The sequence below is a fragment of the Salmo salar genome, chromosome ssa09 (assembly GCF_905237065.1).
Source record: "Salmo salar chromosome ssa09, Ssal_v3.1, whole genome shotgun sequence".
In the NCBI taxonomy this organism is placed as follows: Eukaryota; Metazoa; Chordata; class Actinopteri; order Salmoniformes; family Salmonidae; genus Salmo; species Salmo salar.
This window is the reverse complement of record NC_059450.1, coordinates 26963231-26983723: the sequence shown is the minus strand read 5'-3', so window position 1 is coordinate 26983723 and position 20493 is coordinate 26963231. Positions and strand designations below refer to the sequence as shown.

At 43.5% G+C, this 20493-nt stretch overlaps 1 protein-coding gene across 9 annotated transcripts in view; it reads right to left on the bottom strand.

Moving 5' to 3' along the window:
- The window catches only part of LOC106611119 (fermitin family homolog 2), a 90197-nt gene that overhangs the window by 8251 nt on the left and 61453 nt on the right, over positions 1-20493 (bottom strand). For 5 of the 9 annotated variants that reach the window (XM_045723545.1, XM_045723546.1, XM_045723544.1 and 2 more), the window contains exons 5-10: positions 18929-18961; positions 17076-17301; positions 16798-16900; positions 16394-16501; positions 9260-9394; positions 8675-8724 (exon numbers count right to left, since the gene is read on the bottom strand). In XM_045723545.1, coding sequence (XP_045579501.1) covers positions 8675-8724; positions 9260-9394; positions 16394-16501; positions 16798-16900; positions 17076-17301; positions 18929-18961 — 655 coding nt within the window. The remainder of the gene's footprint in view (positions 1-8674; positions 8725-9259; positions 9395-16393; positions 16502-16797; positions 16901-17075; positions 17302-18928; positions 18962-20493) is intronic. The other 4 variants (XM_045723551.1, XM_045723549.1, XM_045723550.1 and 1 more) reach the window with 1 other exon arrangement.

The window sequence follows — 20493 nt, the reverse complement described above, 5'->3', positions numbered from 1 at the left end:
TATCTGCAACGGGTCAATTTGATGGAAACATCTCTGGTGGGAAAATGTTTTCATGCAGATTTTGGAATATTCGCATGAGAATCTGTCGCCAGTTGGATGGAAACCTAGTTCGTCATCGGTGTTTTTCAAATCAAATCAAATTTTATTGGTCACATACACATGGTTAGCAGATGTTAATATGGGCGTAGCGAAATGCTTGTGCTTCTAGTTCCAACAGTGCAGTAATATCTAACAAGTAATCTAACAATTCCCCAACAACTACCTAATACACACACAAATCTAAAGTGGTGAATGAGAATATGTACATAAGTATATGGATGAGCGATGGCCAAGCGGCATAGGCAACGTGCAATAGATGGTATAAAATACAGTACATACATGTGATGAGTAATGTAAGCATAATAATATAATACGTAAACATTATTAAAGTGGCATTATTTAAAGTGACTAGTGATCCATTTATTAAAGTGTCCACTGATTTGGTCTCAATGTAGGCAGCAGCCTCTCTGAGTTGTGGATAGGGGGGTGCTCCCTCTGCTGTTTCCTGAAGTCCACGATCATCTCCTTTGTTTTTTTGAAGTTGAAAGAGAGGTTGTTTTCAAGACACCACACTCCGAGGGCCCTCACCTCCTCCCTGTAGGCTGTCTCGTCGTCGTTGGTGATCAAGCCCACTACTGTTGTGTCATCTGCAAACTTGATGATTGAGTTGGAGGCGTTCATGACCACGCAGTCGTGGGCGAACATGGAGTACAGGAGAGGGCTGAGCACACACCCTTGTGGGGCCCCTGTGTTGAGGAACAGTGAAGTGGTGTTTCCTACCTTCACCACCTGGGGGCAGCCCGTCAGAAAGTCCAGGACCCAGTTGCACAGGGCGGGGCTGAGACCAGGACCTCCAGCTTGATGATGAGCTTGGAGGGTACTATGGTGTTGAATGCTGAGCTGTAGTCAATTAACAGCATTCTTACATGAGTATTATTTTTGTCCAGATGGGATAGGGCAGTGAGCAGTGATGGCGATTGCGTCATCTGTGGACCTGTTGGGGCGGTATGCAAACTGAAGTGTGTCTAGAGTGGCTGGTAAGGTGGTGGTGATATGATCCTTGACTAGCCTCTCAAAGCACTTCATGATGACAGAAGTGAGTGCTACGGGGCCGTAGTCATTTAGTTCAGTTATCTTTGCCTTTGTGGGTACAGGAACACTGGTAGCCATCTTGAAGCATGTGGGGACAACAGACTGGAATTGGGAGAGATTGAGTATGTCCGTAAACACACAGCTGGTCTATGAATGCTCTGAGGACGCGGCTAGGGATGCCGTCTGGGCCATTTAGCCTTGCCGTCTGGGCCAGTAGTCTTGCGAGGGTGAACACGTTTAAATGTTTCACTCACGAGAGGGGGCGCAGTCTTTGTTAGTGAGCTGTGACGGTGGCACTGTATTATCCTCAAAGCGGGCAAAGGCGTTTAGTTTGTCTGGAAGCGTGACGTCAGTGTCCGCGACGTGGCTGTTTTTGTAGTCCGTAATTTCCTGTAGATCCTGCCACATACGTCTCGTATCTGAGCCATTGAATTGCGACTCCACCTTGTCGCTTTACCGGCATTTTGCTTGTTTGATTGCCTTGCGGAGGGAATAACGACACTGTTTATATTCAGCCATATTTCCAGACCTCTTTCCATAGTTAAATACGGTGGATCGCGCTTTCAGTTTTGCACAAATGCCGCCATCCATCCACAGTTTCTGGTTAGGGTAGGTTTTAATAGTCACAGTGGGTACAACATCTCCGATGCGCTTCTTTATAAAACGCACTCACCGAGTCAGCGTATAGGTCAATGTTGTTCTCGGAGGCTGAGCGGAACATATTCCAGTCCGTGTGATCAAAACAATCTTGAAGGGAGGCTTCCGATTTGTCAGACCAGCGTTGAATGGTTCTCGTCACTGGTACATCCTGTTTGAGTTTCTGCCTATAAGACGGTACCATCTGGATGCAAACCTAGCTAGTTGTTACAGCGGGACGCAAACCTAGCTAGTTGTTACAGCGGGACGCAAACCTAGCTAGTTGTTACAGTTGGATGCAAACCTAGCTAGTTAGTGTTTTTGCTACATTTGTAAATTGTGTAGCTGGTATGCACTCAAAAGGGAGATTGAAGTTTTCTTTTTTGTATTAATTTCATTCAGGGGTAGGTAGATAGACGTTTAGGTCTAAGCCGTGAATGACACTGACGAAGGCTTAGGCCGAAAGGTTTGTTGTCCATCTACCTACCCCTGAATGAAATAAATATTAAAAGAAACCTTGAATCTCCTTTGAGTGTGTACCAGCTACATAATTTAGGAATTCTATTACATTTTGGTTGACACACCTGCTCTGAGCGCAGTGGCCACACAAACTTTGTTACATCTTCAGCCTCACCAATCAGCTGGCCCTGTGAACAATCCCATCCACAAACACAATCCACACAGCCTAGCTTGATACCGAACAGACAACAGCTCTCCAATTTGGGTCCAAACCTTGTTTCCTGCTCCCCTAGTATTAGATTTAACATCCCAGGGACAATGCATTCTTTAAAGGAGCATGGCCTGTCATTAGAAGGCATCAAGGAAAGACGAAAGGAATTCAACAGAGGCAGTCTGGAGCGTTCGCAGGAACTGGCTAGTTGGCCTGTAGCCACTGATCTAAGGTCAATTTATTTTCTTCAATTTAAAGTTTTATTAAGTTCTTGTTTTTCAAATCAACCAACAAAACACATTCCACGTTCACAGATGTGACAGACTTAAAAAAAAAAATATAATAATAATTTAAAAAACCTTGCAGCAGCACTATCAAGGTTCTTAGTAGCCATTTCCAGCCTTAGCTGAGACGACGAACAAATAATTTGTTTTTCCAGCACCTTACACAACATGCATCTGCTCATTTCCCTAATCACCCCATTCACTCTGTCCAATTTGAAATATAGTTGCGTAGTGGAGACCAGAGTCTATCAAACTTGGGATGTCTCTTGCGGAGGTCATAAGTGAGCTTTTCAAGAGGAAGAAAGACAACAATCTGGTCAATCCACATTTTAAATGTAGGAGAAGTATTAGAAGCCCACAATAGAAGAATACATTTCTTAGCAAAGTATGTGACAGTCAAACAAATTTTCTCTGTCAGGATCAAGAACAAAGTCCTTCTGGGCATTAAGAAGATAGATACACAGGGTCATATCAAAGTGTACATCAGTATTTTCTGTGCAGCAGTATGTATAGATTGCCAAAATCTGGCACTCTCTACAACTCCAAAATACATGCATATACGTTCCACTTTCAGAGGTGCATCTTTTACAGTTAAGAGAAATGTACGTTTTCATTCTATGGAGTCTCATTGGGGTGTAATAAAATGTGTACAAAAATGTGTAATTAGATTTTCATTTTTACATTAGTAGAGGAGCAGTATACCCTGTCGCAAACCTCCGCCCATAAATCATTACTGATAGTCCTTTTCCCAGATTATTTTCAAAGGAGTAAAGGAGGAGCCTCCTTTCTCAGAAAGTAGTCTATAGATATAGATTTTGCCTTTATTGGATTGTGCTGTATCAAGAAGGGTCTCAACTTCATTCAGCTGAGCTCTAAACCTCCTCTTGCAAGTAAATGAGGAAATGATGTGTCTAATTTGAAGATATAAAAAAAATTGATCTTGGCACATTGAATTCACTGCAGAGCTCTTGAAAGGATTTCAGTGTAGTGGTTTTCTGATGAAATAGGTCTGAAAAGATCCTGATTCCTAGAGTATGCCAAAGATTAAAGTTGGCATCACTCAGGGCTTTTGGCAAGTCTGGGTTGCATACTATAGGCGAGTGAGAACATATTGGGGAGGAAATGCCCAGGTATTTCTTGCAGTCCCTCCTCACTAGTAGGGTGCTGTAAATCAAAGGTTTTGGCTATGTTGCCCTCTTCACTAAAGTTATTAATGAATATAATTGAGCTTAGGGGCAATGAACAGGATTGGGCTTCTATCTGAATCCACGTTGAGTCTTGTCTGTTTGTGATCCATGTTAGCATTTTGCGGATTTGGGCAGACCAGTAGTACAATTGAAGGGAGGGAAGGGCAAGACCACCCTTAGATTCAGGTTTCGATAGAGTGGAGAACTTGATCCTAGGTTTTGTATTGCCCCATACTAATTTGGTGATGCTTTGGTTAGTTTCTTTGAAAAAGGAAACTGGGAGCATCTGAAATAAATAGTTCAATCTAGGGAGGATGTTCATATGGATGTTAATTCTTCCGACTAAGCTAATTGGGAGGGAGATTCAGGTTTGGAGATCATTCTTGATTCGATCCAGGAGTGGGAGATAATTTTCCTTGAAAAGGCAATTCGGATCTGGTGTTACAAAGATCAAGGTATTGAAACTCCTGTCTTCCATTGGAACGGACAGAGTGTCATCATAGAGCTGGTGATTGTAAGATTGAGAGGGCAAACAGTGGATTTGTTAAAATGTATCTTATATCCTGAAAACTTGCCATACTGAGCAATTGTGTCTAAAATTGGAGGGATTTATCAGGTTTGGATATGTAGAGCAAGACATCATCCGCGTAGAGCAAAATCTTGTGCTGCAGGCCGCCAGCAGAAAACACCCACAACACTTGGATTGCTCCTTATCAACTCTGCCAGAGGCTCCGCCCCCAACAAGTAGAGCAGGGGGGACAGCGAGCACCCTTGTCTTGTACCCCGTCCCAAAGGGAATCTGTCAGAGTTCAGACCGTTAGGAGTCACCATGGCATTTGGATGAGAGTATAGGGACTTTATCCATTTAATAAAGTTTGGGCCCATATTGAACTTTTCTAAGACTGAGTACAGAAAGCTCCACTCAATCCTGTCGAACGCCTTCTCAGCATCCAGTGGTCTTCTGTTCGTTTACTTGATCAATAATATCAAAAAGACGGTGAATGTTATCAGAAGAGTACCTGTAATAAATCCAGTTGTTTGGTCCGCTTTTATTATTTTTGGAAGAAGAGTGTTTAGACTTTTGGCAAGCAATTTGGTAATTATTTTGTTGTGGAAATCCAACAAGCTTATGGGCCGGAAGGACGAGCAGGATAGAGGGACCTTGTCTTTTTTGAGCAGCACTGTAATGAGGGCTGTGTACAAAGAGTCTGGGAGAGCTCCGTTTTTGCAAAAATCATCCAGCATTGGCATGAAAATAGGGCTAAGCTGGGGCCAAAAAGCTTTGTAGAACTCTGGGGAACCCATCTGGGCCTGGGGACTTATTAGGTGGCATGGAGGTAATTGCCTCCAGGACCTCCTCAGGAGTGAAGGGGGAGTTGAGATCTTCTTGGTCAGTCTCTGATAGTTTAGGTAGCGAGATTCCCTCTAGGAAGAAATGGAGTTCTGAGAGAAAACATACGGATGCAGAAGTATATAGTTTGCAGTAAAAATCATGAAAAGTATATTTTTTGGCTCATATGTGACCTCGTCCTCTGCTGCTCGAATGGCCATGATTGTACGCTCGGACATATATATATTTTTTAAATTGGTAAGCAAGCAATCTACTATGCCTATTGCTATACTCGTGGTATTTCTGTTTAGTAAAGAAAACTTATTTTTTCAGTTTGGCTTTGGCTGCTTTAAGTTGACTCCAGGAGGTGCTGTCCGGGGATTGTTTATGTACTTCTTCACAGCGTTCCAGCTCCCTCTCATGATGTAGCCTGTGTGCTTCCATTGCTTGTTTCTTTGAGGAAGCATATGCATTTAAATGACCTCTTAGTGTGGCTTTGGCAGCGTCCCACATTGTGGCCGGAGAAACAGGAGAGTCTTTGTTGTCTTGTGTGTAGTTGTCTATCCATGTAGTTACCAATGTATGGAACACTTCGTTTGAGAACATGGAGATGTTGAATTTCCAGCTCTTTGCCCTCGGGATGTTTTTGCAGAGGTCAAAGCAGAGGTGAACAAAGGCATGATCTGAAAGTGCTATGGGTCCGATTGTACACGTGGCTGAATTTATGAAAATCTTTGGGATAAAAATGTAGTCTATACGGGAGTAGGTGTTATGGACATTAGAGTAGTATGTACAGTCCATAGATGAGCTAGTCTCTCTCCAGATATCTATCAGTCCCATCTCTTTAGTAAGAGAGTTCAACATCTTTGCAGATCTAGGATTTGTGGTGGGGACTTGATGATTTGTCCAGGGTTGGGTTGAGGGTACAATTAAAATCTCCAGCCACACTCCAAAGGAAACACAATGCTCATTGAGCAGGGTTATCATTTTGGACATGAAAGCAGGAGTATCTGTGTTAGGGGCGTATATGTTTAAGATAGTAATTGGTTACCCATACAGTGACCCAGTTATCAAAGTAAATCTCCCCTCCGGATCAGATATGTTTTTGTCAATTATGAATGGAACATGCTTATGGATACTGTTTGATTTGAAAGATGAGAAATACACCTGTCCCACCCAAGCTCTGCAGAGTTTAGCATGTTCAGCATCACAGAGGTGTCTCTTGTAATAGCGCAATTTCAGCTTTTTCCTTTTTTAGAGCACATAGTATTTATTGCATGACCTAGACCATGGCAGTTCCATGTCAATAGATTTAAGGTACTAGTCAACGTCATCGAACAGTAATTAAACTCTAGTGCAAGTCATCTTATGGGTAAATGTGGATAATAGTTACAGCTGCAATCACATAAAAGAAAAAGAAATGGTGTACATAAAAGAACAATCTCTAAACACCCCAGCCGAGTTCCCAAACAACTCGACATATCCTGTTGGATCTATTAGCCCCACCCTCAGTCTCAATTCTATGTTCCGAAAAAAAAAGGGAACAGTTAGCAACGCACAACGTCTCCCCCTCCCCACTAAAGAAATGCCTCATCTCCGCCCTGCATTGAGTAAGTGACAACGACCAGACCACATAAAAAAAAAAAAAAAGAGGGCGAAAACAAAATCAACAGCCCAGCCTACATATATCTACCCCAAAAGGACATAGGGCTAATCGTTTGGACCAAATAAAACAGAAATGTTAGGGAAAATCCTTAAGAGGGATCTATAGGATAAGTGGTTTGTTTTTATTAAAACGTAATATCAACAGGATAAGGCAGTAGACATAAAATTGACACATTGAGCTTCTAGCTAGGTCTGTAAATGTATTGTAATCGACAGCCTATAAATGGTGGAGGCCTAATATATATTTTTTTACATTTTTAAAAAGGCTAAATAAAGTAGGCTGAAACGTTAGTAGGCCTAGGTTAGGCTATAGAGCCTATCCCTCTCTCAGCTAAAAGAAAATAAATACAAATTAGACGGCTATAATGACATTTAGTGGGGCGGGTGGGTCTTTGGATGGCGGCTATATGTTGTCTTACCTCCATCAGTAATAACAGTAATCGCTTTTAGTCATTGGTCCATTTCTCAATGACCAGGATTGTCCTTCAAAAAACATTTAGCAATCTTCTGGAGTTTTGAAGTGTCGCAGGGCTCCTTGGTGAAGAATCCTGAGCTCGTTTGGGTATTTGAATCCCTAAAGATGCCTCGGTCAATGGAGTATTTCTTCACGTCGTCAAACAATCTGCGCTTTTGGCATATTCCAGCTGACAGGTCCTGGTGTAAAGCGAGTTTGGCATTTCCCACTGTAATGGTGTTGATTTTCACCGCCTGTAGGACTCGTTCCTTGTCAGTGAATCTCAGGAAACGTAAGTGATTGGGCACGGTGGTTGTCTGGCTGCTGGTGGGGGCCTCAGTGCTCAGTGAGCTCTCCAGTTCTATAGGCCTGTCGGTGGACAGGTGGAGCCACTCGGGGAGTTTGTCTTGCAGGTAGCGGATCGGTGGCATGTTTCCCTCTTCTTTTTCACCCAGATTTAATAGAACACAATTATTCCTTCGCCCCGCTTTCCAGGTCCTCTGTTTTCTCTTCCAGATGCTCCATTTTCTTTTTAGCATATGCTATGGTTTCCATGGTGTTGGTCAGTGAGTTTTCCATGGATAGCATCCTCTGCCTCATCCAGGCACCCCGCGTTGATGCTTATCTTGTTGTTGATGTCAGGCAAAGCATTTTCCAGGGTTGTCACCTTGCCCCCTATCGCACTGAGCTGAGACTTAATGCAATCTAATTTGATGTTGAGCTCTGTACATTGGGATCTCAGCTCAGAAAGGATGTCTTCGTCAGAGTGCGAGGTTGGCATTTGTTAAGCCTCGGGGGGGATGGGTCCTCTTGCTCCTGGCTAATGTTTCTTGGAGGCTTTTTCCGCGGCTAATGTTCGAGTCCTGGTAAAAATGTCACCTGTAATGTCGCCTTTTGTAGCCGCCATGACTTTTTGACTAAAGCTAAAGGAGTTAACTTGAAGTAGAGGTAAGATTAAGAATTGGAAACTACTTGTGTGGAGCTCTTAGTTCATGCGGCCATCTCGTTCAAGGGTCACGTGATCCCCCCCTAAGGTCAGTTTTGAATTACTCCCTAATGGTTTAGATTAGGGTTGCAAAATTCTTTCAATAAATTCCCTGGTTTTCAAGAACTCCTGGTTGGAGGATTCCGGATTTCCTGCTTATTCCTTCCAGATTCCGGGAATCCTCCAACCGGGATTTGGGAAAATCAGGGAATTTAATTGTAAATTCCTGGAAATTTGCAACCTTAGTTAAGATTAGGATTTCAGGATGATACACTTATTCTAGAGCTGTGATTAAAGACAACTTCTACAGCAGAAGCAGTTACTGAACTTACTTGAAGACTTTGACGTAGTCGGCCAGTTCAGGAATGGACGTGATATCACCCTGAGAGGAAGAGAAGAACCAACACCTTTATTGATGAAAGGAGAAGGGCAGGATTCTGCACAACTAACAATGACCTCAAGTTTGGCTTCAGCGTCGCATATAAAGGAACAGTTGTGTAATCAAGCTTTAACTTCCTCAGATAAGCTGTATAAACTACAGTCATTTGGGGAGGGGTACGTTTAACAATGGCCACGTGATACCAACTACAGTATTTAGCCTTCTGAACAAGCCTCTTGCATTGCAGTAAAGTAACATTCAGTGAACTAAAGTAGTACCAGGGTGTTGTAGGCCTTTCCTCCCTCCCTCCAGGGTGATCTCCAGGTCTGACAGGGTTAGGGTTAGTATAGGACAGTAAGGTGTAGTACCAGGGTGTTGTGGGCCTTTCCTCCCTCCCTCCAGGGTGATCTCCAGGTCTGACAGGGTTAGTATAGGACAGTAAGGTGTAGTACCAGGGTGTTGTGGGTCTTTCCTCCCTCCAGGGTGATCTCCAGGTCTGACAGGGTTAGGGTTAGTATAGGACAGAAAGGTGTAGTACCAGGGTGTTGGAGGTCTTGCCTCCCTCCAGGGTGATCTCCAGGTCTGACAGGGCAGCGTCCACCTCATCCACCTCCTTCTCACTGTTGTTCATGTGGTTTCCTGACGACATGATGGACAGCTTGTTGATGTGGTACTGGGGGACAAATAGAGAAGGGGTTAAGGTTTAGCTTACAGTCCTTTACCCTATATGCCATGAAGGTGACATGTCATTTCAATACCACATGATCAAATAGTCTCTTGTTTTATATTGAGAACGTCAATAGAAAAAAAGTAAACTTACATTTCACTTTTCTGTTTTGCGCCATTGGGTTTTGTTTCTATGTACACTACCGGTCAAAAGTTTTAGGGCTCAAATAAGCAAAGAGAAACAACAGTCCGTTTAAGACATGTAGGTCAGTCAATCCGGAAGATTAACAATTTTGAAAGTTTCTTCAAGTGCAATCGCAAAATCCATCAAGCGCTATGCTGAAACTGGCTCTCATGAGGATCGCTGCCGAGGATGTTCATTAGAGATACCTGCCTCAGAAATTGCAGCCCAAATTATTGCTTCACAGAGTTCAAGTAACAGACATGTCTCAACATCAACTATGCGTGAATCAGGCCTTCATGGTCGAATTGCTGCAAAGAAACCAATACTAAAGGACACCAATAAGAAGAGACTTGTTTAGGCCAAGAAACACAAGCAATGGACATTAGACCGGTGGAAATTTGTCCTTTGGTCTGGAGTCCAAATTGAAGATTTTTGGTTCCACCCGCCGTGTCTTTGTGAGACGCTGTGTGGGTGAACGGATGATCTCTGCATGTGTATTTCCCACCATAAAGAATGGAGGAGGTGGTGTTATGGTGTGGGGGTGCTTTGCTGGTGACACGGTCTGATTTATTTAGAATTCAAGGTACACTTAACCAGCATGACTATCACAGCATTCTGCAGCGATACGCCATCCCATCTGGTTTGCGCTTAGTGGAACTATCATTTGTTTCTCAACAGGACAATGACCCAACACACCTCCAGGCTTTGTAAGGGCTATTTGACCAAGAAGGAGAGCAATGGAGTGCTGCATCAGATGACCTGGTCGCCACAATATCACTGTAAAACAAAGTATGTGTACAGTGTGTAGCAACCATGTCGAGACACAGTGGCTTTGGGGGGGAAGGGTATGATTTAGTAGAGAAAATGGGTGGGAGGGTCTAGATGCTGCAATCTCAGCAGTAACTGTAAATGTGTCTTTAATAGAAGCACATGTGAGTAGTGCAAACTTGGGACATCGCGTGCAACATTTCTACACTGATTCACAATGGAAATACCATCTCGTCTGTTCCGAATCCTGTTTGTAATATTGGGGAGAGTCCCTGACCTTGCCTGGCCATTCACTCATTATCATGTGGACCAACGAGAGTCAGTCTCAGAACGGTCTGATCCACCCCACAGTGGCACTAAGCCTATGACTCACCAACACTCAATACAACTTGTTGACAAATGGTATTTATACTTTCAAGCCACCCCACCTCCCACTAGTCCCCTTCGCTATATGAATGAACAGCTGCCTGGAGGGAGTGAGTGAGTGAGTGAGGTGGTGTGGGGGTGAGAGAGGTAGAGGGGGCTGGAAAGGAAAAGAGGCGTATTTCAGGACGCTGTGGCGGAAGCGCCCATAGCCAGCTAGGGTTTCAGAATGTAGGACAAAGGCTTCTCCCTCAATGTCACCATGGCCTTTTCTCAATTAGATTTGCTCACCTCCTGCGTCCTCTCTTGCCTCCTTTTGAAAAAGGTCAAAGTTAATCGAGGAGAGTCGGCGAGGAGAGTGAAAGTGGTTGGAAATTTGTTTGCTTGAAATGAGATGGTCATTCTCCACTCGCACGCCATTACACAAATTATGTTTACAGGGGGTGGATCCCAAAATAAATGTGTAGAGTGATCCCAAAAAAATTGTTAGGATAAACATAAGTATCCTCAATGAAAAGTGGCTATCGAGAGGGGAGGACACTCCTGTTTACCTACTAACAAACTGCCACAACACTCAACCACTTATCGGTTTCCGGGTGACAGAGGAGAGAGGACAGTCTTTTGCCCAAATGAGAATCTCCCCATACATCTACCTCTGACACCCACACTACACTGTGTTTCTGGTGCACGCATGTGTTTCTGGGATGTGTTTTACTGGTGTGTGCGTTGTATGTATAGGGTTGGAATTTGGAGCAGAAGGCTGATTGGCAGACCATGCCCTGTGCTTTTATTCTCCACCCTATGGGCAGGACTCCAAATACAGGCCTGTTTACTGAGCTGGACATGGCGGGCTAATCGCTATACTTAGACACGCTGACATATCCAGGTGATAGCCTGCGAATGCCAGCCAGCTCCCTGGACACAGACCACTTAATGTAATAAACCCACCCCTTCTCTTCAGGGAAACCTTAGGCATGACTCCAACAGCTACCTTTAACTTAGCACAGCTATCGCACTCTCTTGCTAACAGACAGGTAGCGACAGGCTAGCTGTTAATCCAAACAAACTGCAGATCAGCATCTCCTCATAGGGGTCGAAACACTAAACCCTCAACCAATGGTGTATTAATAAACGTCTCGGCCCCTGTCGGAAAACGTAGCATGGAAGTTAACAGCTTTCAGTGTAAATGGGGATAGAGGAATGTGTAGGAGGCTACAGGTCCGGTTGGAGTGGGTGGTCCATCCGGTAGTTGTGGGGTGAGTCCAGTAGCCTTAGTGCTGAGCAAATAATAAAAATATATGTTATTTTTCGGTTTTTAAAACAACTCATTCACTGATGTCGGTTCAATTAATTGAATTCCATATTTTTTTTTCTCTAAAGATAAATCTGATCAAGCCCGAACTGTGTGATGCAATAGGGAGTTGTAGTTTCCAACAGGCCAATACTCAAAATAGTTTAGCACAGAAAATGTGGTAATTAACTCCCAATGACCAGTGGCGACTCGTCATTCAGCAAACTGGTCATTTTTTAGTAACTGCAAAACACCCGTCTCAACGTCAACAGTGAAGAGGCGACTCCGGGATGCTGGCCTGGGGCCCTGGGGTCATCCTTATGACATTTTGTGCTGCCATCCTGCCCTGGTTGTCATGTGGTGACAAGGACCATATTATTTTTCTGTTCTTTGACAAAAATGTCTTTCAGCTTGGGGGATTTCGTTATCTGAAGATGATGCATCGGGCTCTGGGTTGTATTCTTCCTCATCTTCTTCTTCAGATACCTCCTCTTCTAAATCATTGTTCACTTGTTCCTCCTGGACATCTGAAAAATATCTAATCTACGTCCTGTAGGGCACTGAAACGTGCACTCATGGCTTCAGTAAAGAGAGAACTGGAGGGACTGTCATCTGCAGCACCTTTATAGCCTCCGACTGCATTCCCCGTTAGTAAACAATGCTTTCAAGAAATGTTTGTCTGAAATTGTTTATTTAGTCTGTGAACTTCAGTCATATGTGGGGTCGTGGAGGGGAGATGCTGCACATGCACAATAAAGTTGGGTCTGGGTTCAATCAGTAGCACACAATCTCAATTTCTCATTGTGTGTGTGTGTGTGTGTGTGTGTCTTTGTGGTGTGTCAATTATTTTATAACTGACAGGTCAAAAATGACCCTAAGACAATCTTTGTACCCTGGTGGTGTACAGCTTTCATGAAAATATGAACAAAGGCGATGTTTCACTTTTTCTAATGTTGGGGTCACTCTAGGAAAAGTCATCAAATTTCAAGTTTAAAAAATATATAATTTAGGGGGTTTTCTCTGCTGTTAAACATGGTGTTGTGTCATTTTTTACCCTTAAGACAACACAAAGGTTAAGCAAGTCAGCCATATCAGCTGTTTATTTTTTTAAAGGCAGTAAATGAGGATGAATTAACTGTTTTTCCTGCCAGACAAGGCTCCGCTGATAGCCAGGTATAGCAGTGGTAAGGTGTTGGGACTGCTGTTGGGACAGCTTTGCCCCACCAAGATTTACATGCTAAAAATCACCACTGACAATGACCATAATCCACTGTGCACCTACTTGTCCAGTCTGTGCATTTATTGTACGCCTGCTATGTTAGGATAGCGTGGGGCAGACACGGAGAGGTTGAGAAAAGAGAAGAATGCAGGGTAGAGAGCAATTGCCTCGCAAGGTATCTCTACCTGAAAAGACATGATCTAAGTGAATGATAGCTGGTGTTCAGCAGTCATAAAAGTATGCCTTATTTACATTGAATAACTACTAAAATAGTGATTTTATCAGACAGCATACAGTAGGCAGCAGCTCTATAGAGATCAGATGATGACTTGGAATGAAATAATAAAACTAATGTAATATACACAACTGAGATATTTTATTCAAATAATGTAAATAAATGGTCAATAAGAAGTAATGGGCTGACTACCATCATGGGACTTTAATTCATTGTTTCATTCTGTGTTGCTACAGCATTCAACCCACTTGATGCATTATACATTTCATATAAAAATGTATCAAAACCCGAAAACCATGTTTATTTTGTAATAACTGAACCCGAAAGCACTAAATCGCTCAGCACTAGTAGCTGTGGTTACTGTAATTTCCGGACTATAAGCCGCAACTTTTTTCCCACGCTTTGAACCTCGCGGCTTAAAACAATGACACGGCTAATATATGGATTTTTCCCGCTTTACATTTTTTTTGAAAGGAGATGACTTCAGTGGTTTCAGTGCACAGGAGGAGGAAGATAGTGACCAATGACTTTCTTGGTAGGCTACTGTTTACTGCAATGTTTTTATTTATTTAGCCGTTTCGTTAAAGCCTATTTATTTTTGTTACTAGCCGTGTTTTGTTAAAGCCTATTTATTTTTGTTAAAAGCCGTGTTTCGTTAAAGCCTGTGTAAAGTTAATTTGTTTCAATGTACCGGTAGGCACCTGCGGGTTATAGACATGTGCAGCTTATTTATGTTCAAAAGAATATATATTTTTTAAATTCAGTGGGTGCGGCTTATATTCAGGTGCGCTTAATAGTCCGGAAATTACGGTACTCTATAATTACCCGTTGGGGTGAGGACACGCTGGCACCCCCAGGTCCTGTCACTCAGGCTTTACGAGGGTCGGAAATAGCAAGGGGCTAAGGCCCAGGCGTCACAGACAGGATCATTTTGGTTTCATTGCAGTTGTTCCATGCAAACATACAATATTGCATACAGTTAAAAGGACAATCGTGCCACTTTTCAACCCCCTATTCATTATCGCCAGCACCAAACAAGTGTCTATATACAATACCAGTCAAAAGGATAGACACACCTACTCATTCAAGGGTTTTAATTTATTTTTTACTATTTTCTACATTGTAGAATAATAGTGAAGACATCAAAACTATGAAATAACACATATGGAATCATGTTGTAATAAAAAAAAAAAGTGTTAAACAAATCAAAATATAATTTCATATTCTTCAAAGTAGCCACCCTTTGCCTAGACAGCTTCGGACACTTGGCATTCTCTCAGCCAGCTTCACTTGGAATGCTTTTCCAACAGTCTTGAAGGAGTTCCCACATATGCTGAGCACTTGTTGGCTGCTTTTCTTTCACTCTGCGATCCAACTCATCCCAAACCATCTCAATTGGGTTGAGTTCGGGGGATTTTGGAGGCCAGATCATCTGATGCAGCACTCCATCACTCTCCTTGGTCAAATAGCCCTTACACAGCCTGGAGGTGTGTTGAGTCATTGTCCTGTTGAAAAATAAATGATATCCCATCTGGTTTGCTCTTAGTGGGACTGGCATATTGCTGCAGAATGCTGTGGTAGCCATGCGGATTAAGTGTGCCTTGAATTCTAAATAAATCACAGACAGGGTCACCTGCAAAACACCCCCACACCTCCTCCTTGGTGAGAACCACACAAGCGGAGATCATTCATTCACCTACTCTGCGTCTCAGACACAGCGGTTGGAAACAAAAACCTCAAATTTGGACTCATCAGACCAAAGGACAGATTTCCAACGGTCTAATATACATTGCTCATGTTTTTTATCCCAAGCAAGTCTCTTCTTATTGGTGTCCTTTAGTAGTGGTTTCTTTGCAGCAATTCAACCATGAAGGCCTGATTCCCGCAGTGTCCTCTGAACAGTTGGTGTTGAGGTGTGTCTTATTTGGGCTGCAATTTCTGAGGCTGGTAACTCTAATGAACTTATCCTCTGCAGCAGAGGTAACTTTTCGCATTAACTGACCTTCATGTCTTAAAGTAATGATGGACTGATGTTTATCTTCGCTTATTTGAGCTGTTCTTGCCATAATATGGACTTGGTCTTTTACCAAATATGGCTATCTTCTGTATACCACCCCTACCTTGTCACAACACAACTGACTGGCTCAAACGCACTAAGGAAAGAAATTCCACAAATGTACTTTTAACAAGGCACACCTGTTAATTGAAATGCATTCCAGGTGATTACCTCATGAAGCTGGTTGAGAGAATGCCAAGAGCTGTCAAAGCAAAGGGTGGCTACTTCGAAGACTCAAATATTTTCTGATTTGTTTAACACTTTTTTGGTTACTACATGATTACATATGGGCTATTTCTTAGTTTTGATGTCTTCACTATTATCCTACAACGTAGAAAATAGTGAAAAATCCTGGAATGAGTAGGTGTGTCTGAACTTTTGACCGGTTTTGTATGTGCTAAAAAGATAAATGTCCTACAAAATGCTTCTCTGTGACGTCACAGGGTAGGATTAAAAGTAAGAATAACTGATTTTCAAAACCTGCAACGAGTTTCTAGCCAGAGGGAGGGTATTTTCTCTCCCCACGTCACTGTGAATCTCAGTGTCTTAAAATCACGTTTTTTAAAATGTAACGTTTTCACATATGTAGACACTGGTATTGTGCAGGAGATAATGAAAACGAGGTTGAAAAGTGGTGGATTTGCTGAACCATGTTTCTGAGTTTGAGTACTGAAGCAGACCAGACACCCACCACATCCAAGTCTAACCCCTGGGCAACGCGCCCATTCAATTCATTAGTTGTTCTGCCGTGTTCTGTTCAACGGGCAGTGAGCCCATAGAGAAGATAACTACTGGAGGGCTTAGTAAGCAGTCCTCAACCAGGCCAATTAACATCACACGCGCGCGCATATACACACACACACACACACACACACACACACGCGTCTCACCTGCAGGGCGGCGAACATCATCATCTCCTCCTCAGTGCACTCTATTTCCTCCAGCAGGATGGCCCACTTGGCCTGCTCATAGAGCTGATTCACCCTGATGGCATCGTACTGCAGGGGGGAGAACACATAGCACTAAGCCTGCCTCTTCACAAGTACATAGCATAGACCCACACACAGCACTCAGACATTCCAGCTGAGAAAACAGGACGGCCCAGAGGGGTACTTCCTCTCCACTCTACGCCCCCCAAAATCTGCCAGCTGCAGATGTAAGCTGGTGGGGAGTGTGTGTGTGTGCATATTTTGTTTGTGGTGTGTAAGCTGTTACACAATTCAGAGAAACGCAATAAAAGTTAAGAGAAACCCTAAAGTCTCATCTGATGGAAAAACAAGTCCATGTACTGTACCTTGGGGTTGAGGTCGAAGAAGCTGTGGTATTTAAACCGCAGGAGGAGCACCTCGTTCTCCTTGACATCCTGCTCCATCAGAGACCTGGATGAGTCCAGCCACCTTCACACACAGGAGAAATAAAACACACCATATTTGACAGAACAGTGACTGTCACACTTCTGAAAGAAGGTTCCACAAACAGAATGACCTCAAAGTCTTAAAGTTGTGAAACAGGGGCCAGTTGCACTACAGCAGAGAAGACTGGTGCTAGATGGTTATTATTAGGGCGACTCACCCCTGGTTGATCTTGGCCTTGTCCAGGAGGGACTGGGACTTGTAGAGTTTAGCCAGGATATCGGGTGAGGATATTGGCTGGCTGACAGCAAGGATGCTGGGATTGCCCTCAGAAAGGGGGCTGTCTCCGAACCAGGCGGTGGTGGGGGACAGAGGGCTGCCGTCTCTGGAGTCATAGGTGGGGGTCATGGTCTTACTGTACAGGCCTGGACTGGAGTAGATGCTCCCTGCAAACCAGACAACACGTTTTGTACCCTGGGTTAGACTGAGGAATGTTGGGCACAATTCCATTTCAGTTTGAGAGATTGATTGAAATTCCAATAAAAAAAAATATTTTCAATTCTTAGATTGGAATTTCAATTCACTTCCTAAATTGATCCCAATTGTGTAAGTGACATCCACCAAGACAAAGACACACATCACAAGTACCATACCCGCAAAACACTGAATATGATAAAACACGGTCACAATACAGTCCCCTGCAACAGAAGGTACTAAATGTGTGAGTGTCGTGCAAAGCACAAGTGCCTCCAAATAAAAAAGTGAACATTGTTCCACAACACACACTTGCAGCCTGCACCGATCTGACAGGTGCTCTTGATGCCCTGCCAATGCTGTTGATGATGCGCTTTATGCACATGGTCCACAACCTGAGAGGTGCACAGAGCAAACTATACAGCACAACCAGCAACATATGGGAGGGGCAGTGGAGGGTGTTACACGGAAAGTGTAAAAGCTAGCATCTCTGATTTGTTTGTGTTCCATTTAGGGGAAAACGGTGGATGTGTGTTTGGAGGGAGATATTGGGCTCCCTTGGCTGGAGGAGAAGTGCTCATGTATAAATAGTTTTGTGTGTATGAAAAAATAGAGTTATATTCAGATTTAAGCTATTGATAATTGAACTAAGACATAAATAACCAATGTGAAACCATGACATTTCCTGTTGGCTAGCCTGTCCAGAATGTTTGGCTGTAGTAACAGCCCACACGCTGACCAGGCCCCATTGGCCTGAAAAAGCAGGCAGGCCAAACCACTAACCACAATCTCAACAAGAAATGGCCTGTGTGTGTGTGTGTCTAATACAGTCAAAGTAATGAGAACAGCAAGGGTTTCTAGAAGGCTCTATAAAGGTTGACTCGTAAATGCAGGGAGGGAGGCAAGGCAGGTCAGCTAGAGTGCTGCTCTCCCATACGGTCACAGGAGGAATCGCAAACATCTAGGGAAAGCTGATAAGAGTATATACTGTCAGGCTAAAGTGGTTACTCCCAGCCGTTGACTTTCAGCGGGATAGTGCAAATGGGCTGGAGGGCACCAACTATGTTAACATTTCCTAATCCTTCAACCCCTTTCACTGGGGACTGCTAGGGTCTGGAGGGGTAGACCACCCAGCGCTTTGTCACCTAGATGTAAACTAGGAGGTATCGTCACCATATAAAAGTGTCTCTGTTTCTACACATGGCTTCTGTATGGATTTGGGATGGGTGTGGTCCATTTGAAATTGGGTGAATATATTGCAGTGGACATACCATCCTTCTTCCAACCACTTAATCATTTTATTTCACTCTTCCTGGTACCTGCTGAGCAAAACATGAACAGATTTCTAGCAAAACAAACACATAGTGAGCAAAGCTTGTTTTAGTGAGCTTGATTCTGTTGGAGTGAGGCAAAGCCTATCTTGTAACCAGAGTCAGCTGATTTCCTCAGTCAGGTGACAAGGGCAGCAGCTGGCTTCCTATGGATACAGCCTTGTCAGGTGACCAGACCATCACTCCAGCTGAGGGGTGAGGGGGGTAAGGGAAACGGGAGGCCGCGAGGAAGGGGAGAAAGCAGACAGAAGACCAGGAGAAACCTTACCTTTGACCGGCCCAATGTAAATTATCTCAGAGGCTGGAGTGGGAAAAGAGAAAGAGAAAGGAGGAAGGGAAGGAAAGCAGAGGAAAAGGAACAAAAACAAGAGGACAGATTAAAGAGATTTTAATATCTCTTGTTTTAATAAGACAAGAGGAAAAAGGAAGAAAAAGTAGGGAGTATAGTAGGAGTTTTTTTTAAAGAACATGGATGAGAATGAGTACCAGGGAAGGGCACTGCCAGTATGCCAATCTAACCAGCCCTAGATTAGATGAGGTCCCTTTGCTCCCTCAGCAGAGGAGAAAGGAACGTGGTATGACAAACCATGGACAGGTCCTATCAAATCTCCAATTGAAAAGCCAGGCAGGGCAGGGTGTTCGTTAGAATGACCCAGTGTACATAACACACCTACTGACATTAAAGTCCTGGACATAACTTTACATGATGAGAATATTGTAGAGCTGATCATCTGAGAGGAACAGCAGAGTAGCAGACCCCATGGCAGAGAAGGAGCAAGCATGGTCTTAGTCCTAGTTCTGTGTCATAGTCAACTGTTAGTAATATGGATAGTAACAACATTCATGTTTCTGTTAATGGAATGTGGGTGGGGGGTCTGGGATTTTCCAGTGACACTGTAGACGTGGGTGGAGATGGGTTGTGGTTTTAGAGTCAGAACGGACTCGTTCTAAACACGATCTGGATCAACCCCATACATCCTGCTTGGTCTAGGGTGAACTTTGAAGTCATATCTTGCCAACTGATCTTGACCGCAGTATAGCCCATTCACCCGGTTTCCTCTGTGGTCCAGTGAGTGTGTTGGGAAGGAGATAAGGAGTTATCAGGTCAAGGTCAGAGGCAACAGAGGGCCTCATTCAGTATGGGTGGAATGGGCAGGACTGTAGGGAGAGGCAGTGGCTGAGCACCATACAGATAGCATCAAGTGTAAGGAAGAGGCTGTGTGTGCATGTGTGTGTGTATTGCATCGAAAGCCTGGACCTTGTGATTCCCATCAGGCGGCCACAGCCCTTCCCAGAGGGGAAGCAACACAAGTCAGCAATTAACTCCCAGCAGCTCGGCCATGAAACACTGCACATTAAACATTTACTCACTCCTACCATCTGAGCTGGGGGGAGGTGTGTGTGCGCACACATTTTTCTGCAAGTCTTTTTTATCCTAAAGCGATTTTGACTCTTTGCATAGAGTTATAGCTTGGCCTAATTCATTTTAGAAACCCCTGGCGAACAACTAACATAGATAAATAGAATATCAGTGTGAGTAGTACACAGCCACTGCCTCTCCCTACAGTCCTGCCCATTCCACCCATACTGAATGAGGCCCCCAGTACGAAATGTTTTATTATAAAAAATAAATTAAAAAAAAACAACAAAGAAAATTATATATATATATTTTTACAAACCAAAAAATGTATGCAATGCAATTCACTACTGTAAGTCGCTCTGGATAAGAGTGTCTGCTAAAATGACTAAAATGTAAAAATGTAAATGATATTTGGGGCAATACCAGTCACACCCACCCCTGTTCAAAAGAATGGGGGTCACATAGAAATGTCC